The sequence below is a fragment of the Panthera onca genome, chromosome B4 (assembly GCF_046562875.1).
Source record: "Panthera onca isolate mPanOnc1 chromosome B4, mPanOnc1 haplotype 2, whole genome shotgun sequence".
Taxonomy (NCBI): domain Eukaryota; kingdom Metazoa; phylum Chordata; class Mammalia; order Carnivora; family Felidae; genus Panthera; species Panthera onca.
The window spans coordinates 20,695,503-20,718,678 of record NC_138345.1 but is presented as its reverse complement, the minus strand read 5'-3'; the positions used below and the strand labels follow the sequence as shown (position 1 = coordinate 20,718,678).

At 40.4% G+C, this 23,176-nt stretch overlaps 1 protein-coding gene across 4 annotated transcripts in view; it reads right to left on the bottom strand.

Annotated features, from left to right (window-relative positions):
• Positions 1-9,231: 9,231 nt before the first annotated feature.
• SPAG6 (sperm associated antigen 6) overlaps positions 9,232-23,176 on the bottom strand; it is a 66,006-nt gene continuing 52,061 nt past the window's right edge. For 3 of the 4 annotated variants that reach the window (XM_060659182.3, XM_060659179.3, XM_060659180.3), the window contains 3 exons: positions 17,343-17,459; positions 15,011-15,156; positions 9,232-10,210 (listed from right to left, as the gene is read on the bottom strand). In XM_060659182.3, coding sequence (XP_060515165.1) covers positions 10,141-10,210; positions 15,011-15,156; positions 17,343-17,459 — 333 coding nt within the window. In that variant the 3' untranslated portion in view covers positions 9,232-10,140. The remainder of the gene's footprint in view (positions 10,211-15,010; positions 15,157-17,342; positions 17,460-23,176) is intronic. The other variant, XM_060659181.3, reaches the window with a different exon arrangement.

The window sequence follows — 23,176 nt, the reverse complement described above, 5'->3', positions numbered from 1 at the left end:
TAACAACCATAGTTACTGCCTGTCACCATACCCCGCGATTACAATACCATTGGCTATATTCCGTATGCTCTGCCATTCGTCCCTGTGACTTCTTCATTCCAATCTGGAAGCCTGTATCTCCCACTCCCCTTCACCCATTTTGCCCATCCCCTCACCCTTCTCCCTTCTGGAGGCCATCAGTTTGTTCTCTGTATTTATAGGTCTGTTTCTGCTTCCTGTATGTTGCTTTGTTCATTTGTTTTTTAGATTCCACATGTAAGTGAAATTGTATGGTATTTGTCTTTCTCTGACTTATTTCATTTGTCGTAATACTCCACAGGGGGACCTGTAGGTTAAGCATCAGTCAGTTAAGCATCCAACTCTTAATCTCAGGGTTGTGAGCTCAAACTCTGCCTTGAGCTCCACACTGGTCATGGAGCCCACCTTTAAAAAAAAAAAAAAAAAAAAAAAAGCATAATATTCTCTAGGTCATCCATGTTGTCATAATTGGCAAGACTTCATTCTTTTTAAGTTTAAAAAAAATTTTTTAAAGTTTATTTCAAAAGAGACAGGGGAAGAGGCAGAGAGAGACAGAGACAGAGAGAGAGGGAGGGAGGAAGAGAACCCCAGGCATGCTCTACACTGACAGCAGAGAGCCGAATGTGGGACTTGGAACTCATGAGCCATGAGATCATGACTTGAGCCAAAAATGCTTAACCGACTGAGCCACTCAGGTGCCCCAAGACTTCATTCTTTTTCATGACCAAATAATATTCCAGTGTGTGTGTGTGTGTGTGTGTGTGTGTGTGTGTGTGTGTACATACACAATACCATATCTTTACCCATTCATATACTGATGGACACTTGGGCCGATTCCATATCTTGGCTGTTGTAAATAATGTTGTTATAAACATGGGATGCATATATCTTTTCAAATTAGTGTTCTCATTTTCTTTGGGTAAATACCTAGTGGAATTACTGGATCATCTGGTAATTCTATTTTTCATTTTTTGATGGTGCTCTGTACCATTTTCCACAGTGGCTGCACCAGTTTATGTTCCCACCACAGTTCACGAAGGTTACTTTTCTCCACATCCTCACCAGTATTTGTTATTTTTTTGTCTTTTTGCTTCTGCTCATTCTGACAGACATAAGGTGGCATCTCATTGTGGTTTTGATTTGTATTTCCCTGATGATGAGTGACGTTGAGTATCTTTTCATGTGCCACCAACTGCTTCTTTAGAGCAAGTCCACGCGCCTGATAACCAGGATTATAACCCAACTCCAAGGATTCTGGTTGGCCTGTGTTGCCGGGGAAGCTTATAAAAAGGTTTGTGGGGAAACTACAGTTGCTACAGCGGCAGTGGGTCTCAAGCCTCCAGTAACTGATACTTTATCTCCTTCTCCGCCGCCCGTTCTAGATTTGCCTCAGCCAGGGCCCATGCTGGTCCAGGCGTATTGCCTGGGTGACCCAGACCCTCATCTCCCAGCGGCTTAGGACCTGGTCACTATGCCCGTCTTAGGTCATGGCCTCTGTTCTTGTCTGTTCACTGTTAAAACTGGGCACAGGAGCCTCGGGAGACTCCATTGGGTCATTTGTGTGCCAAACGTTCTTCCCTCTCTGCATTCTGTGAGAGAGCTCCACTTCTGCTGGTGATCACGACCGATGATCCCTGCTAGTGTAGTGATTCCTTTCCTGCTGGTTTCTTGGCATAAGGAGACCGAAGCGCTTTGAGCAGTAGCTGTATTGTCAAGTACAGTGGGACTCTGTGTCCACGATGAAGTATTACCCCTCTGGGAACAAGGCCTTTTGTCCCACAGAGCCTAAGATTTGGGGGACAGAAAGCACCAACTTGCCAAGGGTCCCACTGGGAATGCCATCTACTTTTCCCCATAGTTCCTGGACCCAGCCCACCTATTGGGAACTACATAATGGTTATTGATTTAGGGTGGCATCTCAACTTCAAGGTGTATCATCTCCAAACTGGTGCCTCCCCTGTGTCTTTAGGAGGCCATTCCACCATTCTGTAATGCCAGTGGCTTAACAGTGATGCAGTATGGGACTAGACTAGTGTACTCTTTGGCCCAAGGCAGTATTGTACGGGATCTTGTGTCAGTAGATCAGACATTCTTAATTCTCAGTTGGTGATGTTGGCTGGGTCCTGTGGAGAGGAAAGGAAAACTCAGAATATATAATAACCCTAGTCAAGATGAATTCCTGCTTCCTCCAGGGTAGAACAGGCCCATCGTAGTCAGTTTACCTCCAAATGGTTGGTTGGTCACCTTGAGGGATTGGGCTGTATTGGGGAGTCAGCACTCATTTCTGCAGTTGACAGGTTGGACATTTGTTAGTAGCAGTGGCTGGACCAAGCCCGGTGAGCCAAAGCCCTATTCGTAGCCACCACCCCCACCACGATGACTGCTCCACTGAAGTATCCGTTGTGCCAGAAATACAGCCGCTGATTAGAGAGACTGGCAGATGGCCATGGCTGACTCACGGATGTTGTTTAATGTCTTTCTGATAGTGGCACTTTGCTGTGCACGAACATGAGACACAGAATTCTTCAAACCTGGGTCCACACGTTATCTGTGATATTCTAATATTTCTCCTTCCAAGCCTCTGACCGAATTGCCACCCCACCTACCACTGTCTATGAGCCTGTGTATATTCTTACCTCGAGCTATTCTTGTTTCAAAGCGGACAACCAAGTGCATCGCCAGAAATTTCTCCTCCCCGCTCTCTTTCAGGGTCGCCCCAAGTAGAGGTGCAGTGTGACAGTATCTCTTCTTGGCTTGCACTCTTACGCTGAGCCAGCTCATCCAGGAACGAAGGTTGGCCTTTCTCCTCTTCTGTCAGCTGGCCATAACAGACACCCCCATGCAGCCTTGGTTGTGAGCCAGTTGTGACCCCATAGCCGTGAACGCCGGAGCAGTAGTGGTGGATGATGCGGAGTTGCGGGCCAACGACTGGAAAAGCCGGCGTGTGCCCTCTGGCCCTCCTGCTCACGCGTGGCCCTGCATCTTACACTCCCACTTCATGACGGATTCTTGCTGCTGGGCCTGGCAGAACCCAGCTCATGATTATCTCTGCTTGCAGAGTTACTTGATGTCCCGTGGTCATTTGGTCTGTCTCAATCAGGGCCATTCATCTAGAAGAACTTCTTTTCAAATGCTGTAAAGTTCTTTGCTACAGAGGATGTGTCCTTGCTCCAAAGTCCCGGGAGCCTGTGCTGCACTTCTTCTGGGATTACCAGTAACCGTGCACACTTTCCCACCACGGGTCCCTCTAATACCACGGGGCCTGCTGAGTGATCGGGCAGGTCTCCTTGCACCGGGGCCTCGACCTGCTGCAGTGCTCTGTCACCCAGTAAAAGGGCCGGGGCAGTACAGTATTTTGAAATGCGGGGGGGAAATAGCTACTGAGTATACTTAGTGAGGTATTTCAGGTTCCATCCTCATAGCGACCAGCCTGTCCTCTGTCAGTTGGTTCCTGATCTGAGAAACTGGGTAAGTGTCTGTGACCAAGCTGCCCTAAGCCTACTGACCATCCTTTTTGGTTTTTTTTCTATCTTTATTTTACAAATTGATACTTTTTATTGACCGCCTCTGGAAACACTGAGTTCTGTCAACCGTGCTGATGTCTGTCTACGCATGGGACCCCTGGTTGCCATTCCAGTTTTGCAACCCCTTTGCGATAATTGCACACACCTTGCTTCTGACGGTTAAGTATTCACCTGGCCTCTGTTATTTCGGGATCCCGTCATCCCTGTTGAGGAGCACAGTTTTATAACAGAGTCTCCACCAGTCAACCGTGGCATATGGAAGAGCATTCCCAGTGAGATTCTCGCGGGTTGTGACCCTCTTAACAACGCATGTCTTACCACTATGGTAAATGGCGTGTCCTCTGGGCTTCTCTTAGGACAGAGTCAGCTGGTGGGTTTTCCAGCCCTGCATAGGTACACCCTCTGACATGCCCACCCCGAGGCATTTGGTATCTTCTGCCGTGGCCAGTGCAGCATTTCTACTTCACCTGGTATGTGATGTTGCTTTCTCCGAGCTTCCAAGAGCCGTCCTAGCACCTAGGATCCTTGCCAGGGAGATAAATCCTGTATTCTCGTTACCAACTCTCCCTCACCCAACGGTGGTCGGTCTTCTTCATGATTGTACTGCTAGGTATGAAAATGAGCCACGTTTTTGCCTTTGGTGTACAAAAAGGTCAATAAAGGCTATTTGGTTAGAAGAGAGTCGCCCATCATATCCCAGCCCAGGTTCCGGGATGAAGAAAGGGGAACAGAGCCCCAGCAGGGTTGCTTTCCAGAGGTCTGCCATATTGCAATAACGATGTAATATTCTGGATCCAATTTTTAAAATCTAGATTAAAATGCTATATGGGTTGGGGCGCCGGGATGGCTCAGTCGGTTGAGCATCTGACTTCGGCTCAGGTCATGATCTCACGGTTCGTGGGTTCGAGCCCCGCGTCAGGCTCCGTGCTGACAGCTCAGAGCCTGGAGCCTGCTTCAGATTCTGTCTCTCCTTCTCTCTCTGCCCATCCCCCACTTGTGCTCTATGTCTCTCAAAAATAAATAAATAAATGTAAAAAAAATTTTTTTAAATGCTATATGGATTATTACAAAACATTACTTGATTCTGTATATGTATATCCCCTGTTTGTTCTTTTGGTTTTTATAAATGCCAGAATAATGGCTTAATTAGTAGCTCTGCTAACTTAAATTGCGTATTTTACTGTAGAACGTAGTTTTCTGTGTGGAAAGTGGGAAGTGAGGGAAGTAGTAAGCCCAAATGTTTCCAGGCTTTGTAACTAGAGATTTACATTTATAGAGATAAACTTTCACTCCTTGGTTTTTTTGAAATGAATTGCTTCATACAATAGCATTGTTTATCTTGGCTTGTCTTCTAAACCCCATTTACAAAAGTGAAAAGAATAGTAGCAAATATGATCTACTGAGCACTGATAGGCACAGTTGTGCAGGTTGTGTACTACACAAGGGCACCAGCACATCTAAGGGGATGTGGTTCACATCATAGAAATGGATTTGCATATTTATTAAGAGAATTTTCCAGCAGATGGCAGTAAAGTGTCTTGGTCTAAAAATCAGAATATTACAACAATTTCTGCTAGATGAAAGTAAAGTATCTTGAGGACCGTGCACCTTTTTCTGTCACACAAAGACACCATATAGGTGGTGGCGTTACCGCTTACTACATGCCGGGCCCTGTGCTCATTCACCCTGTTTAATCCTCGGGATCCTATAAAATGGGTACCATTGGTAACTCGCTGAAGGCCACTGAGTTAGGGTGTAGCAGTTTTGAAATTCTGATGTGGGTCTCTAACTCCAGAGCCTGTGCTCTGCATGATGGCATTTCAGGACACTAAGGTGTAGGGACTTGAAGAGACGTGACCAGAGAGCTGTGCTGCCCTGATGCCCAGCCGGCTGCTGCCGATACTTCGTGCTTTCGGCAGTGCTGGGGGCCCCTGGGGCCGGAAGACAGCAGGGCACGTTTCGTCCAAGAGAAAGGACATATTTGAGTTAGTGAAGGGAAAAGTGGGAGAACCACGACATTCTCTTGGAATTTTAATTCCATGTGTAGGATTTAAACTACCTGCCGCAGAGGACAGAGAGCTTGATACAGCTGATCACAGTAGTTCTCAAAGGATTGGACTTGTTTATATCCAAAAATACTTTGATACTTATCAAATACTTATCAGTATACATTTTGTATTTTAGTATAAATTTTAGCAGAAGTGCATTACCACAAGTTCTAGATACGTGGGAAAAATTACAGGCTTTATTTAATGTATAAGTATCTACACAAACCCCCCTTGCAAAATGATATCTTTTTAGTGTAATATTCTTGACCCAGTGTTATAAAAGTGATAAGCCATAAATAGCATTCAATTTAAAATCTGTATACCATTCACAAACTCGTAGCTTCAGGATTGAAGAGAGAGGAAAAAGACGTACATTAAACTTCATGGTATGTTTCATAGAATCAGTTATGAAAAACAAGGTCTTTTAAGAAAACCAAAAAATATAAAATTTCTCTAGCAAATAGTAGTCAATCATTAATAAAAGGAGCCCATTTATAAATACTTTATATTGATCCTTAATTTAGCAGGAGACCTTTTCCCTACACCCACTGAAATAAAAAAAAAAGCATGGATAGTATGAATACACTTTTCTAAATTTGTTTTATCTGTACAAAGGCTCAGAGAGGTATCTGGAACTATGTCCACTTGTTAATGACAATTATTTTCTGGGATGTGAGATTTGGAATGATATTTTTGCCTATATTTCCTTTCCTATATTGCCTAATTTTTTTTTTTAAAAGATTACTTACTCATATACAATAAAACTTACCATTCTCTAAAGCAGTATCACGGAATATTGTCTAATTTTATGTCCTACGAAGTCTTCTTGAAAACAAAAGGATTCATATTACTAGAAAAATAATTGCATAGACAAATTGTATTTTGAAAGTCCAGAGTCCCTTAACCAACTGGTAAATACAACAGCTATAGTAGTGAGTGTCACTTAATCTTTTTAATCTCTGAAACAGAATAGCCACAAATCAATATTTTCTAGACAGTGAATTTTGTGGTAAAATAAGCCACAGTATACATAGGCCTCAACACTCGCCAGCACCTGACTTAAAGAGTTGGTGATTTGAAAACAGACAAATCCTTCATTCTTTCAAGGTCAGTTTTTGACCTTGACGTCTTGGAGTGGAGATGACCTCCCCGAGGAATTTAAGGTCAGGGTTTATGTTGTGCAGGACCTCAAATCAAGATTAGAAATGAGCAGATCTTTAATCCTTTCTTTCAGGGGGTAGTTTTGAGAGGAAAAGATTAGAAGAAAAGGTCAAAACCAACTGGAATTAAAATAAAAACTTGAAAAAAAAAAAACCCAAAAAACCACAGGTCAACCTCCTGTAAATACGAGGTTGTCATTTGCTTTTACATGAAATATGCCTGTGTCTCATGCCTACTTTACTTCCTGCATCTGGGCAAATGTGTTTATACTAGTAAACTCCACGAGGGCAGGCAATGTAGTTTTTTTTGAATCATAAATCATCTGGTGTCAACTCTGCTTACCTAAAAGGATGGGGACTGGAGTGCCCAGTTGCCAGCCAAAATGTGTAATCTGTTATTGACTGTCAAGTTCCCCTTAAGTCACATGTCAATTTGCGCAGAATGGAACAGTTTACAATATTGTTACATGCATCATTGCAGGTTAATTCATAAGCATCTTATGAGTAAGCTGAGCAAGACTATCACCCCTTCCTATTTAACAGGTATGACTAGAACCCAGATTTTCAACATCTCTTTTCAGCACCACTGATAATGCACCTGTTTTCACAACAGCTAAACTGTATGAACGATAAATTTCAACCAATAAGATTCAAGCATTCCATTCCTGACCTGAAGTCCTAAAACTAAAGTGCCAGTCGTATAAGCTAAATGAAATATCCTAATGATAGTTGAATTTTAAATAAACTGCAGCAGAGAGAGAGAGCAGTGAGACAGGGTTGCTCTGCTCAGAGACTAGGAATTGACAAAATTCAAACCAGGGGCGAAAGTATTAAAGAGAATACCACCAATGAGAGGTATTATTTTGCTCTAGCACAAATAGAAAATATTTTTTTTTTTAGTTTTTAAAAAGCCTCATGATCGTGGGGCACCTGGGTGGCTCAGTGGGTTAAGCCTCTGACTCTTGCTTTTGGCTCAGCTCATGATCTCACAGTCCTGAGATGGAGCCTTGTGTTGGGCTCTGTGCTGGGGGTGGAGGCTGCTTGAGACTCTCTCTCGCTCTCCGTCTGCCCCTCCCCAGCTTGCACATGTGCGCTCTCTCTCAAAAAAAAAGTCTCATAATAGACTTCTCTAAAAATAAAGCAAGCTTAATTTTAAGTGTTTTATAGTAAGAAACATTTCACAGCATGTATTTTCCAGATTGCGTATGATAAAATTATAGCACGTATCCAAACACTACTAAATGTGTTATTTCTTTGATAAGTATGAAATGATGTATGAAGTGAAAACCTACATCAACACACAGTGGCAGGAAGTACATGATCGGAAATTCACCGTTCCCATAACTGCTGAGGGGGTTTCATCCCAGACACGCTGGTTTTTGTCATTACCAACATGGCCATCAAAGAAAAATGGTATTAATGAAGAAAGATGAGAACTACCTTTATGTTCTCAGGTGGTCGACAGGTTCACAGGAGAAGCTGGTCAGGCATGAAGGAGAGAAAGGAAACCTACACAACTGAGAATAAAAATTATTTTCTTATGCAATAAATCAAAGAAACAAAGTAGGCCCCAGAAAGTTTTAAAAAGTCAAACTGGGGGCACCTGGGTGGCTCAGTCGGTTAAGTGGCCGACTTCGGCTCAGGTCATGATCTCACAGTCCGTGAGTTCGAGCCCCGCGTAGGGCTCTGTGCTGACAGCTCAGAGCCTGGAGCCTGTTTCAGATTCTGTGTCTCCCTCTCTCTGACCCTCCCCCGTTCATGCTCTGTCTCTCTCTGTCTCAAAAATAAATAAACGTTAAAAAAAAAAAAAAATTAAAAAAAAAAAAAGTCAAACTGCAAGCAATCCTAGGATGATAGAAGGCGAAGAGAAATGGGCCCATCGTGGGCATGATGGAGTTTATAAAGACGCAACAGGGGCTCCTGGGGGGCTCAGTCAGTTAAGCGACGGGCTTCGGCTCAGGTCATGATCTCGCGGTTTGTGAGTTCAAGCCCCACGTCAGGCTCACTGCCATCAGCACAGAGCCCGCTTCGGATTCTCTGTCCCCTTCTCTCTGCCCCTCCCCTGCTTGCACTCTTTCAAAAAGGAATAAACAATTTTTAAAAATTAAAAAAAAAAAAAAAAAGATGCAACAAAGTTATGCCCTGTTAGGAAATGATGACAGATGAATCCAGAAAATACCAAAATTAAATGGGTAGGTTCTTTTTGGGGGGTGGGGGGAAAGAATCCAAGATGGAAAGCTGAAAGCTGGCCAGGTTGGGAACACGGTGGCCCAAGGGCTGTCTGGTTATCATTCACCTCCTCTGCAGGCCTCCAGGGTAGATCGCTGTAAGGAATCTCCTTTTAGATCAAAAGACAGACTGACAGAGACACGCACACAGACACACACACTCACACGCCAACTAACCAAGACTCTTAAGCCTACTTACGTATTCCCCAAGTTCAGAATTAACATGCGGGAAACATGCAGAGGACAATTCTAATGTTTTTGTTTAAAATTTTATTGAAACCCCCTGTCACCCCCTTTCAGCTCCCTAAGTGAAAATGCATGCAAAGTCCAAGCCTGGAGGTATTCTTTTTAAACTATTGCTTAAATCCCTGGAAATGTGATTTTTAAAACTTGGGGGGAAAGTGAAGCTGGGACAGGGTATACTAAGGACCCATTTTACTTGCCTGCTTCCTTGTTTATTCACGAGCAGGGCTGGACTCAGAAACCCTTCAATGAAATGGGAAACACGTCTGCAGTGGAATAATGCTTAATACGGACTTCCTCCAGCCCCATGAAAGGTAAAGGAACTGTTTCAGTGAGGCGAAAAAAGAGCTTAGAAAATTTGGCGTCAAGAGGAGGAGAGCTTCCTAAGTTGTTAAGAAAACCTGACAGGTTATCCATAGATTCCAAGTTTTGGTTAATGCATTTAGGTAAAGAGCATCAGAGTCTCTTCAGGTGCCTTCTACTTCTGTCATCAGTTTCCTCTTTGGACATCTCCCTTCAATGTCCTCCTGAGGAATCTGCAAGGCCACTTTCCTTGCCTGTGTCTGGGAGGAACTGGCCAAGATAACTAAGAGTTCTCAGCATCATTTTTCACCTATATCTGGTTGGAGGTATGTGTGTTTAGGGGCTGGGGATGGTTAATGGAAAAATAACAAATGCCGTAGCACCCTTTAATGTCTTTTTACAGTTCACCCTTCGAGCAAGTCCTAAGCAAATGACCAATAGTCATTCCTCATTCAGGCCACTAATTTTTTTTTACATAAATTTAGAAAAGATTATCCAAAGGCATTTCACGCTGAATAAATCTAGAATGCACTCAGTTCAAATATTTGGCAAGAACGTTATCAGCTACCGTTCATAATGCCCTGTGGTGAATTAGAGTACGAAAACAGAACTTTGTTTAATTGGCAAGTGGTTGGTAGCTGTCCACTCTCTGTAGAAGTGCATCAGAATATCCAGGGGAGTAATACCTGAAAAAGAAAGTTTTCTATTAGATACTTGTGAAAGGATTCATCACAGTAGGCACAAAAGATTCAATGTAAGATATTTATCTAAATTAATTCTATCAGTGAAACCTCAACTGTACCCTGAATAATTAAGCTCCAGTAATGCTTTGTGCATAAGATGAGGGACTGTGAAGGAAGAAAACACCAACTCACAAGACTGAAGGGCTATTAATGCACAGAACTATTTTCAAAGCAAGATACCTGGGTCCAGTGATAGCATCTTCTTATAGAGACTGTTATTCTGTTAAATGATTGATGTTGCCTCAGTGAGGACAGCTAATAGGTTTTTTCATAAGTTACACGATACAGTCTGTCATTACTGATCATTGTCTGCATTCTGATTGCCTTACAGATTATTCTCACTGTATGTTTTAATCAGATATGGTGACCCATAAAGACAAAAATTTCTGGGTTTATAATTCACATTAAAGAACTATTTAACAAATGGTTTACAAATATCCTATCGTACATACTTAGGAAATTGGTCATTTTCATTGATTTGGGGCATCTGTAGTACTTAAGTTTATATTTACCAATTGAACATTTTGTAAAATATATACTATAAAAGTATTAAATATATTGATTAATGCATTATGGTATGCTTCGTATCTCTGGAAAGAATTTACGTGCACATAAAAGTATGCCAAATAAAATTTGGCAGGCATTCTAGAATAACCAGATTAAAAAAAAATAAGTAAATGTAATTCACAACTGTCCAAAACACTCAAAATAATTAAACCTCCTAAGGTATTCTCTCCAGATAAAATCTGATGTTCAGGATTTGCTTTGTCCTCGTTATCTTCTATCTTCAGAGGCGTGACTTAAAAACTCACAATTTATATTACACTAATTTCTTCTACAATTTGTCCAGTTAAGGTGGACAAGACAGAACAGTATTTTCTCAACAGTGTATTTATAGGCATAATTAAACAGACACCTGCATACATAAAAAAATATCCTCAAAAATGTTTCTTCTCTCAAGGCATCCTGGCCTTGAAAAAAATTGTCCTTCAACAGTGGGTCTCTTTGAAGTACTCTTACACTGGGGAAGTCACAACTGTTTCTGAGTTAGTCACAAATTTTAAAACAGGCCTCACCTTCCTAGGCCTCATAAACGGGTCAGACACAAGATATGTACTTTATATATTAATGGTAAGAAGTAGATTTAGAAAACCAAAACTTAAAAAATGGTGCTGTTTCATATGGTAGCTACCAGCCACATGTGGCTATTGAGCATTAGAAATATGGCTGGTGTGGGGCAGCTGGGTGGCTCTGTCGGTTAAGCATCCAACTCTTGATTTCGGCTCAGGTCGTGATCTCATGAATCAAGATCTCATGGTTCTGAGATCAAGCCCCACATTGGACTCTGCATTGAGCATGGAGCCTGCTTGGGATTCTCTCTCTCCCTGTGTCTCTGTCCCCCGCCCCCCTCCCCTGCTCGCTCATGGGCACGCATGCTCTTTCCCTTACTCTATCTCAAAATAAGTAAAGAAACTTTTAAAAAATATGGCTAGCAGGACTGAGGACCTGAATTTTTATATTTAATCGTAAAAGCTGATACTCCGGTTATTTTAGGTGAAACTTTTAGGTGTCTTTGGAACAACTTGTGAATCTACTTTTTCAACTGTAAACTTTATATAATCTAAATACAGCTAAGTACATCTAATAAAATTTAGCATCTGAATTGAGATGCACTGGAAGTGATAAAATAACCCACCAGATTTCAAAAACTTAGCATGAAAAATGAAATAGCTCATTCATAATTTTTTATATTGATTATAATATAGTCTAGTCTAGGCAAACATCCCGAAGACAGAGGAGTTCCAAAAATACCTTCCTGCTGTGGAATGGGCCAGGATTAGAACTCAGGCCTTCCAACATCTAGCCCTGAGCTTCTTCCTTCTCATCCCACCAACTACCTTCATTAGAGATTTTTAAATATGGCAGTACTTTAGGCTAATAACAGCTGGAAGAACGTATCCATTGATAATCTGTATTATAAGGAATAATTAGTTCTAAAATAGTCACCCAATGATTCTTGAGAACTATACGATTACAAAAATAAAACCATTCCGAGTTTATATTTGTCCATTTTCATAGACAATGTTTCAAAAATTTCTACAAAACACCTTTAAGTTCTATAGAACCTAATTCTTTACAAAATATAACAAACGGGGCGCCTGGGTGGCTCAGTCGGTTGAGCGGCCGACTTCGGCTCAGGTCTGATCTCACAGTCCGTGAGTTCGAGCCCCGCGTCGGGCTCTGTGCTGACCGCTCAGAGCCTGGAGCCTGTTTCGGATTCTGTGTCTCCCTCTCTCTCTGACCCTCCCCCGTTCATGCTCTGTCTCTCTCTGTCTCAAAAATAAATAAACATTAAAAAAAAATTAAAAAAAAATATAACAAACATGAAGAAGCTAATTAGAATTCTTCATGATAATTAGCCAATTTTTAAAAATGTTTGAGAGGGAGAATGCAGGCTGCGGAGGGGCAGAGAGAGGGGGATAGAGAGAAAAACCCAAGCAGGCTCCACGCTCAGTATGGACAGAGCCCGATGCGGGGCTGAATCCCACAACCACGAGATCACGTCCCGAGCCGAAATCAAGAGTTGGATGCTTAACCAACTGAGCCACCCAGGTGCCCCAATAATTGGCTAATTTTTAAAATGGAATCCCAGATCACAGATTTGAGGTTAATATTGTGAGGTTAAATGTGAGGTTAAAATTTTACAATGGTATTATAAGCTAAATAGAATGGGAGGTTAAAATTTTATGGTGGTATTTTGACAAAGCACCAGATTACATTCTAATATGACAGAGTTTTCATTTTCCCTTAGTGCTCTGGAAAGTGATTCTGGAAAGGAGTAAAAAGAAGACTGCTATTCAAGAAAGTACCTTACTTTTGGTTAATTCTAAAAGGCCATTCCATTTTGGGCCCTTCAGTTTCTTTTTTCCTTCATCTTTCTATAATTTTGTTTATGTATTCAGTACAACACCCAGTGCTCATCACAAGTGCCCTCCTTCGTACCCATCGCCCATCTAGCCCATCTCCCACCCACCTCCCTCCATCAACCCTCAGTTTGTTCTGTTGTTAAGTCTCTTATGGTTAGGGGCGCCTGGGTGGCTCAGTCGGTTGAGCGACTGACTTCGGCTCCAGTCATGATCTCACAGTTTGTGAGCTCAAGCCCGCATTGGGCTCTGTGCTGACAGCTTGGAGCCTGGAGCCTGGAGCCTGCTTCAGACTCTGTCTGCCCTTCTCTCTCTGCCCCTCCCATGCTTGTGCTCTTTCTCTGTCTCTCAAAAATAAATAAATGTAATTAAAAAAAAAAAAAAAAGAGTCTCTTGTGGTTTGTTTCCCTCTCTTCTCTCCCCGCACCTTCCCATATGTTCATCTGTTTTGTTTCTTAAATTCCACATGAGTGAAATCATATGGTATTTGTTTTCACTTAGCATGATAAATTCTAGCTCCATCCACGTCATTGCAAATGGCAAGATTTCATTCTTTTTGATGGCTGAGTAATATTCCATTGCATATTCCCACCATACACCGCATCTTCTTTATCCAAAACTTAAAGAATGTATGCAAATTATTTCTATTTTCTTTTCCTGATAAAAGATATTCATATTTCATTAATTTAATGGTTACACACATATTTTGTTTGTTATATTAAGCTTTTTGTATATTATTTTATTTGTATATTATATATAGTAGATATACATTTATGATATACTACTCCTTTGATATACTTTTTTAAATAGTAATATTTTTAAAGCTAACTTACTGGAACTCTTTTAGTCAAGCAGTCATAAAGCTCACAAAAGTACCTGAATTGTACCCCTAGAAAGAACCTGCTGGAAGAATATATATGAAAAGAAGACAAATTTTAATCTTAAAATTATTTTGTGATTTTACAATGAGTGTTACCACATATTGATATTAAATAGGAAGAAGTATATTAAACATTGGTTTAAACGTTGCAAATTTATATTCTCTAATATTAAGTAGAGAAAATAAGAAATGAAAGGATTAGACAAATACAGATAAATATGTAGACAAATATTAGACAAATACAGATAAATACAGATAAACATTCTTGAATGTTTATGGGCATTTTTCAAAACTCAGTTGTTTAAATCATTCTATCTTGGTAACTTTGCTCTTATTTATTTTGGTATTTGTGGTATAGTACTTTCGACTTAAAAGGACTGAGGCTTAGGTTTAATGCTCTACAAATCAATCTTATTAAAACAATTAATCTTGAAGAGAACTAACTGCTACATTACTACGAGGCACCTGCAAATCACAAACATGATTTTTTTTTCAAATATAGATAGGAACTTTCTTTTTACCACTCAACATCTCTTTTCTATTTGTTAGACTCCTATTAATATAAATGTGAGCCTAAGGCAGAAAAATAATATGCAGGAAACCATGAAAATCAGAATCCATAGACCCTTCCTAAATCAAGCTCACACTAAAGACTGTTAATTTAACTTGGGCTCTGCATTTGGGTGCTCTTTAATAAAGCATGTGTTAGTATAGATATGTCTCAAATGACATTCCAGTGTGACTTGGAGATGTGTGTGTGTCAATCAGAACATTATTAAATTTGAGGGGGGAAAAGAGATCAAGGTAGAATTAAAGGTACACGTTGGTCTTATGTAGTATTTCCAAGACCACGTGTTGACACGGTGGATATAAAATCCAGACCTCAAAACAGAAAGCCCGCATTGTAATTTTGAACTTCTCAAAGTCCGTTTTTCCCACCTTACTATCTCCTCCGGGTAACAGCTGTTAATACTGTTGATGTATTCTTGGAGCAGAGAGCCGGGTCCTGCCTTTATCTCTTGAACCTTTTTCAGTCCACCACTTGTTACGAAAAGTCGTCGAGCTTTGCTGTCATGTGGCAGTACCTTGAAAAGTCAAGCACGTAAAATTGTCAGCTTTCCTTTTCCAAGTGGGATTATTGCTAGTGAAAAGAAATAATACAGCTGAGGAAATGTAAAAGAGAATTTATGTGCAATAGATCTGTAACATAATGAACCTAAGTTTGCTGCCAGTTAGAAGTAAAATGTAGTCTTTTTAGAAATGTGTCGGTTCCTAGGAGTCTAGTGCTCTGGTATCGTTTGCTTAAGAAGACACAGGGGCACCTGGGTGGCTCAGTCGGTTAAGCGACCGACTCTTGACTTCAGTCCAGGTCATGATCTCACGGTTTGTGAGTTCAAGCCCCACAGCGCAGGACCTGCTTGGGGTTCTCTCTCTTTCTCTCTCTCCCTCTCTCGCTCTCAAAAATAAACAGATAAACTTAAAAAAGAAAAGAACACAAAATTCTGCCTGAAGCAAATACTCCCAAAGGCACATGTTTGTAAGAGTATATGCTATGCGGTACCTGTCTTTATTTTAACTTCCACAAATCCCATTGGTTTAGTGGATTTTGAACTCAGTTTTATTTTGAACTCAGTTCAGGTCAGTCTTCATTTTCTTAGCAAGTTCAATAAAACCAGAATACCTCACTCTAGACCATAAAATAAAACGTTCAGAGATAATGTCAGCTGTTCCTTCTCAAGAGGTGATGACTCTGTAGACGGGCCACTCAGCAACCCACTCCCTTCCCCTTTTAGTTGATCAAAATCGCTGCTCAGTTTCTTAACTAGTACCCGGGGCGGGGGGGGGGGGGGGGGACGGATTTGGCTTATTTTTTAGAAGTGGAAGCAGAACATAAGTGTTGGACACACACAACCATATCCCGAGGCAACCATATCCTGAGGAATGTGAAACCTTCCGCTGTCCGGTGACTCAGGTGCTTGAGGGTCAGCCAAGCTGTTGGAGATCGTGGAAGACAGAGAGAGAACTGAAGGCTGTTAAAAGATAGTATTGTCTTTCAGGTGAATACCTTAAACTAGACCTAAGCAGGTACAGGACCTAGTTTAAAAGTTGTAACAATATATAGTTTTCATTCGTCATTGTTTGGAGAAATCTAGTATGCGAAGAGTAGTACCTCCTTTACGTTAGCTTTATAACCATTCAGAGGAATTTGGCCCCCATCTGTGTGCATTAGTTTATGAAAGTCAACCTTAAGTACTTCCGTGTTTCATTTCTTAAAAACATCATGTGGTTTTCAGTGGCGGGAGGGGGGGGTGAGTGTTTAATATGTGCCTGAGATTAAGCTAAATTCTTTACGTATAACGTCTCATTTAATCTTTACAATGACCTTATAAAACAGGAACTCTTGTTACCCCCTGTTTTATGGGTAAGCCTACTAAGGTTTAGGGAGGTCAAGAGTTTGCTAAAGATATTACAGCTGGTAAATGGGAAATCCGGGCCCTCCAGCTCCAGAGCCTGAGCTCAGAACAACTCTGGGATGCTACTTCCAGAGACCCCGTTTTCTTAAATGAAATCTCCTGAGCACCATTTAATCAGTTCTTTACAGCCTGAGTTACCATCCTGGCCATCAATGGCCGTGGGAACACCATCATTCTTTCTCGGCCTTTGCTAGCGGCAGTCAGTCCTGCTGGCTAAGCCCACGTCCAGCAGCTTGACCTTTCTACCTTACTACTTCTAATCTGCAATGATCTAAGAAATATGGTGGCTATATTTGTTAAAAACCGTTCGTAAAATGAGTCAATAAACTCTAAATGACACTCTGAAAGCATCTCCAGAAGAGTGCACAGACTTTGTCATAAGTGGGTCGGAGACCTTTTTATTTTTCTTTAGAAGATCTTTGCGGTGTTCCCAGATGAGTGAGACCAACAGACACCAGGATAATTGCTAAATTACCTATCACTATAAACTGTCTGTATTATGGGGTTTTTATATGTTGACATACTGTCTTCTCCCCAAGAACACTAAAAAGGACAGTAGAGGCTGTGAGGAAAATGTGAAGGAGGAAGTATGAATTATTTATGTGTGAATCTTTTTTGACTTATGTGAATGTTATTAACCTATGTTGCCTTCCCTGTCGCGATAGTCAGTGAGAACTAAGGAGTAAAGCCCTGCCCCCATCTCTCGGAAGGAGACATTGACCCAACCGGAGGAAAAAGAAATTAACCAGCCATTGAAATGTTCTTCCCCCACTTTCAGAAAAGAGAGCATCTCTTACCTTACTGAACTGTCCAACCACGTGCTTCAGGATATTGGGGGGCGCATCATACAGAAACGGCTCAAGGGCCGGTAAATAGGTGCATTTTTGTAGGATACTCTTTATGGCTTTCTTACTCTATTGAAATGCAAAGCAAAATACAGACCAAAGTAATAATCAAAGCTTGACCAAAATTCATGGTTCATGTTCCTAGAATTTGAAAATACAGTGAATTTCCAGTCCAACCTGCAGGTGTTTCATTGTTTAAGATGGGTGTCAGAAAAATTTCTATCTGGCATGGGTTTCACCTACCTGCCGGTTGCCTTCATGTTAAATTTATAGCATGTGCGGTGTATTACTGATCTCTTAAAATAACCAATGAGCAAAGTAAAATTAAGCATAAAGCTATAGACTCTAAATTAATATGTATTATATCTTATTCGTGTAAAACTTTGTATATGTTAAGCCATGAGAGCACCAATATGTCCTATTCCTTCCAACCAACAAGTAGAAAACACTCAGTTCATTGTAGAGAGTCATTATCAAACAGTCTGTGTTCTCTAAAAGGTTTCATGACTTCTAGGTATATAGTCAGAAAGGTTCTATGTGCGTAATTCAGTGAACATTTGCAGATGTGAAACTGCCCCATTCACAAAGATCGACCCGACCATACGGGAGAGGTCCCCTCGGCAGCAGGGAGGGTATTATCCACAAGCTCAAGAACAGATACTTCCCCTCTGCCCCCAGCACTTTGTATTTCACAGTGACACCAAGTGTGGCTGAAGAAGGGTCCTGATGTGACTGTAGCGCATCCCTGAGGCCAGCTCTAAGGCCACGGCTGGTTGTGATTCTGTTTCCCTGTATCAAAGCCTGCCCCCTTCACTTCGGAAGGCCCCCCAGTCAGGTTGGCCCACAGCTGTTTCCCCCTGGAATCCCACACCTGCTTGTATGTGGTTTTGTGCTTCCTTCCTCCGATCGCCCATTCTCTCTCAGGCCTTAGCCAACCTGGTCTTCTGCGATCCTACTACTGACTGTTTAACAGTGCTTTTGAAATGTCAAGGAGCGTTCTGATTCTCACATCATGAATTTTACAATTGGCAAAACTGTAAACTCAGGGAAAACTTTCATCACATTTGTGCTATCAGTAAAGGCCCTGTTAATTTTATGGTTTCCCAGAACCCCGGGCTAAGCAGTCCTGCATAACTTCTCTCTCGATACGTTTGTCCTCAAACGTTGTTTCATAAACTAGATGAAATAAAGCAAGGAAGGTAAGAAACGCAACCCAACTTTCTTCCACAAGTAAGTTGGGACTAAACTTTCAGTCCCCGACACACCTAGATATATCTTTGCGAGCCGTCTTAGGATCATGGTGACCTTAGCAGGCTGACAAATTTCACTTAACCGCTACTGGTGATAAGGTCTACTAATTGTGTAACACAGATCACAACCACCGTACCATGGTGATATACTATTGAGTTATTAACTGAGAATTCTAGAAGAGTCTAATGATCCTAGAAATTCACTGAACTTTACTATCCTTTGTCAAGAAGTATACTTGATTTATGACTCCATACTTCTAGAAAGTATATCAATTAATATTTTATTAACTTGTCAATTTCTGGGCTTTAGATTTTTTAACAACCCTTATTGAAATATAACATGTACCGTAAATTCACTCATTTTAAGTACATAATTCAGTGGGTTTTTAGTAAATTTACAGAGTGGTACAACTGTCACCACAACCTAATTTTTAGAACATCTTTATCGTCCCAGCAAGGAACTTCATTCCATTTGTAGTGACTCCCCTACCAGCCCTGGGCAACTTCGAACCTACTTCCTGTCTATAAATTTTATTTTTCTGGACAATTCATGTAAGTGGAATCATAAAATCTGTGAACTTTGGAGTCTGGTGTCTTTCACTAAGTGTAGTGTTTTTGGGGTTCATCCATGTGAAAGCATTACTATTTCGAGAAATTGCCAGACTGGTTTTCAATGTGACTGCAACATTTTACATTTCCACCAGTAATGTAAGAAGGTTCGAAGGTTCGAGACTCTCCAAATAATGATCAACACTTGGTACTGTCTTATTAATTGTAGCCATTCTTGTGGGTGTGAATTAATAGCTCATTATGGTTTTTTGACTTCCATTTCTGTAGTGACTAATGAGGTTGAACGTTGTTTCACATACTGATTGGTCATTTGTTGGTAAAATGTCTATTCAGATCTTTTGCCCATTGTTTAAGTGGGTCATTTGTCTTCTTATTTTTGAGTTGTAAGAGCCCTTTATGTATTTTGAATACAGGTATTTTCTTGAATGTATTATTTGCAAATTATTTTTTCAAGTCTATGGCTTTTTTTTTATTTTCTTAATGGTGTCTTTGAAAGCGTACACGCTTTCCATTTTGATAAAAACCACATGATGAATGTTTTTGTTTATCACTTGTGTTTAGGTGTCATTTCTAAGAAATTAATGCCTAAACCAAGGTTTCTTATAAGAGTTTTGTACTTTTATACGTAGATCTATGATCCATTTTTAGTTAATTCTGGTATATGGTATGAGATAGGGGTCCAAATTAATATTTTATGTTTGAGGATATAATAATTGTCTCAGTGCCATTTGCTGAAAAGACTTAATCCTTTTCACATTAAATTGCCTTGGAACCTTTGTGAAAAATCAATTGACCGTAAAAGGGTCTATTTCAGATTTTCAAAATTCAGTTACATCGATATATGTACCATATATCTTGATTACCATACTATCTTGATTGTTGTAGCTTTGTAGTAAGTTTTCAAATTGGGTAGTATAAGTCTCTTTACAAGATTGTTTTGACTAGTCTGGTCCTTTGCATTTCCTTATGAATTTTAGGATCAGTTTCTCAAGTTCAGGGGAGAGGGGAAGCCAGTTGGGATTATGACAGAGATTGTATTGAATATATAGATCGATTTGGCCAGTATTTCCATCTGAACAATATCGAATCTTCCAGTCCATGAACGTGGAAGGTCTCTCTCCATTTATTCTGACCTTCTTTAACTTTTTTCAGCAATGTTTGGTAGTTTTCAGTGTAAAAATCTATACTTCTCTTATTAAATTTATGCCTAAGTATTTTATTCTTTTTGATACTACTGTGAATGAAACTATTGTCTTAATTTCATATTTTTTAAAGTTTATTTATAATCCCTATACCCATCGTGGACCTTGAACCCATGACCCCGAGATCAACAGTCGCCCGCTCCACCAACTGAGTCAGCTAGGCACCCCTCATATTTAAATTGTTTATTACCAGCATATGAACCTATGATATATTTTAATATACTGATTTTATATCTGGTGATCTTGAACTCTTACTAGTTCTAGTATTTGTGTGTGTGTGTGTGTGTGTGTGTGTGTGTGTGTGTGTATTCCTTAGGATTTTCTACACACAAGATCATGTCATATGTTGGGTTTAAAACTGATTAGCCTTTAGAAAATATGCCTAATGGGGGCACCTGGGTGGCTCAGTCGGTTAAGCGCCCGACTTCGGCTCAGGTCATGATCTCATAGCTCGTGAGTTCGAGCCCTGCATCGGGCTCTGTGCTGACAGCTCAGAGCCTGGAGCCTGCTTCGGATTCTGTGTATCCCTCTCTCTCTGCCCCTCCCCCATTCACACGCTGTCTCTCTCTCCACTTCAAAAATAAATTTAAAAAAAAATTTTAAAAGATTAAAAAAGAAAATATGCCTTATGTTTGGTTATTTATGGCAGTGAACAAAATAAAATAGTTCTTACAACAGCATACTCTGAATTATAGAGAATGTATATGGTGTCAACAAACTCTATTATTTCAGTAAATCAAGTAATTTATTACTTTGAAATAATACTAGATTATGGATTTTTCTAATTGTCACAGCATTTAGTAGCTAGTGTTTGTCCTTAAGCATACATAATATATGATGATATCAGAGAAGGAGTCATGAGCTGTCTATTTAGGGCAACTTGGGTTTGAGCCAGGTTTTCCTATAAAGTAGCATACCATGTACAGGTCTATATTCATTCATTTTTCTGTCATCTCTACAAGCTGACTCTGTCCACATTAATAAAAACTATTGTAAAACCCACAGTAAGCGACTAGCAACACTATATTTTAATCTCTTAACAACACACATAAGAATAGGAATGAACAAGATGAAATTATCAATACTTGATACGACTTCAATTGTTTTTCACAGAAAACAAAAGAAATAACAAAAATTATTGTTGCTCTCCTTAATGGATGATCATTAATGAAAACTGCCTAAAATGAATAATGTTTCTTATTCAAAAATTAATTTTGTTCTGAAAGCACTGTAGCCCAAAGAGTCACAGTTATTAAAAGGAAGGGGGAACATAAATCTTCATGACCTTGTGTTAGGCAAAGTCTTTTTAGATTGGGCTCCAAAAGGGCGAGCAACAAAAGAAAAAACAAACTGAACCCCATTAAAACACTGTCAATAAACTGATGACCACCCATAGAATGGAAGAAAATACTTGTGAATCATACATCTGGTAAGAATTTGTATTTGAGATATATAAAGAACTCCTACTCAGTAATAAAAAGGTAACAGCCCAAATTAAAAATGGGCCAAGTGTCTGATTAGACATTTCTCCAAAGAAGATATACAAATGGCCAATAAGCACATCAAAAGATTTTTCAGCGTCATTAGCCATCAGGGAAATGCAGATCAAAACCACACTGAGATACCAATTCACACCTACCGGGAGAGCTATAATGAAGAAACAAAGGTAATAACCAGTCTCAACAAGAATGTGGAAAAATTGGAACCCCATACACTGCTGGTGGGAATATAGGAAATGGTGCAGCCACATTGGAAGGCAGTTTGGCCGTTCCTCAAAGTGTTAAAAAGAGTTATGATATGACCTCGCAAATGCCACTCCTAGGTTTATACCCAAGAGAAATGAAAACATACATCCACACACAAACTTGTACAATATGTTCACAGCAGCATTATTCATAATAATAAAAGAGTAGAAGCACGCCAAATGTCCATTAACTGGTGAATGGGTAAACAACATGTAGTGTGGTGATGCAATGGAATATTATTTGACAATGCAAAGGAACGAAATATTGGTATGTGCTACAATATGGATGAACCTTGAAAGTTACGCTAAGTGACAGGAAGCCAGGCACCAAAGACCACATACAATGTATGATTCCGTTAAAATTTTTTTAACGTTTACTTATTATTGAGAGACAGAGAGAGACAGAGCATGAACATGGGAGGGACAGTGAGAGGGGGAAGACACAGAATCCGAAGCAGGATCCAGGCCCTGAGCTGTCAGCACAGAGCCCGACGCCGGGCTCGAACTCACCAACCGCAAGGTCATGACCTGAGCCAAAGTCGGATGCTTAACTGACTGAGCCACCCAGGCGCCCCTGTGTAATTCCATTTAAATGAAGTGTCCAGAAGAGGCAGATCTCCAAAGACAGAAAGTAAATTAATGGTTGCCTGGAGCTAAGCAGGGAGGGTATGGAGTGATTCCTAAGGGGGGGGAATGAAAACGTTCTAAAATTAGATTGTGGGGACGATTGCATCTGTGAATGTACTAAAACCATTGAACTGTATACTTTAAGTGGGTGAATTATATGGCATATGAACTATATTTCAATAAAGCTGCTAAAAAACGAAGGGAGACCACTGTGATGGGAAGAACACAATAATTAAGTCATGTTAGAAATACTTTCGTAACGAAGGTAATCGAATGAACCTACTCAGATGCCAACCTAAGATGGACCATTTCAGTATGATGCCCCTAAATCAAAACAGATGAAGAGGCAACTGTGTGAATAGTTTCAAAATGTATGTAGGTGAGCTTGTTAGA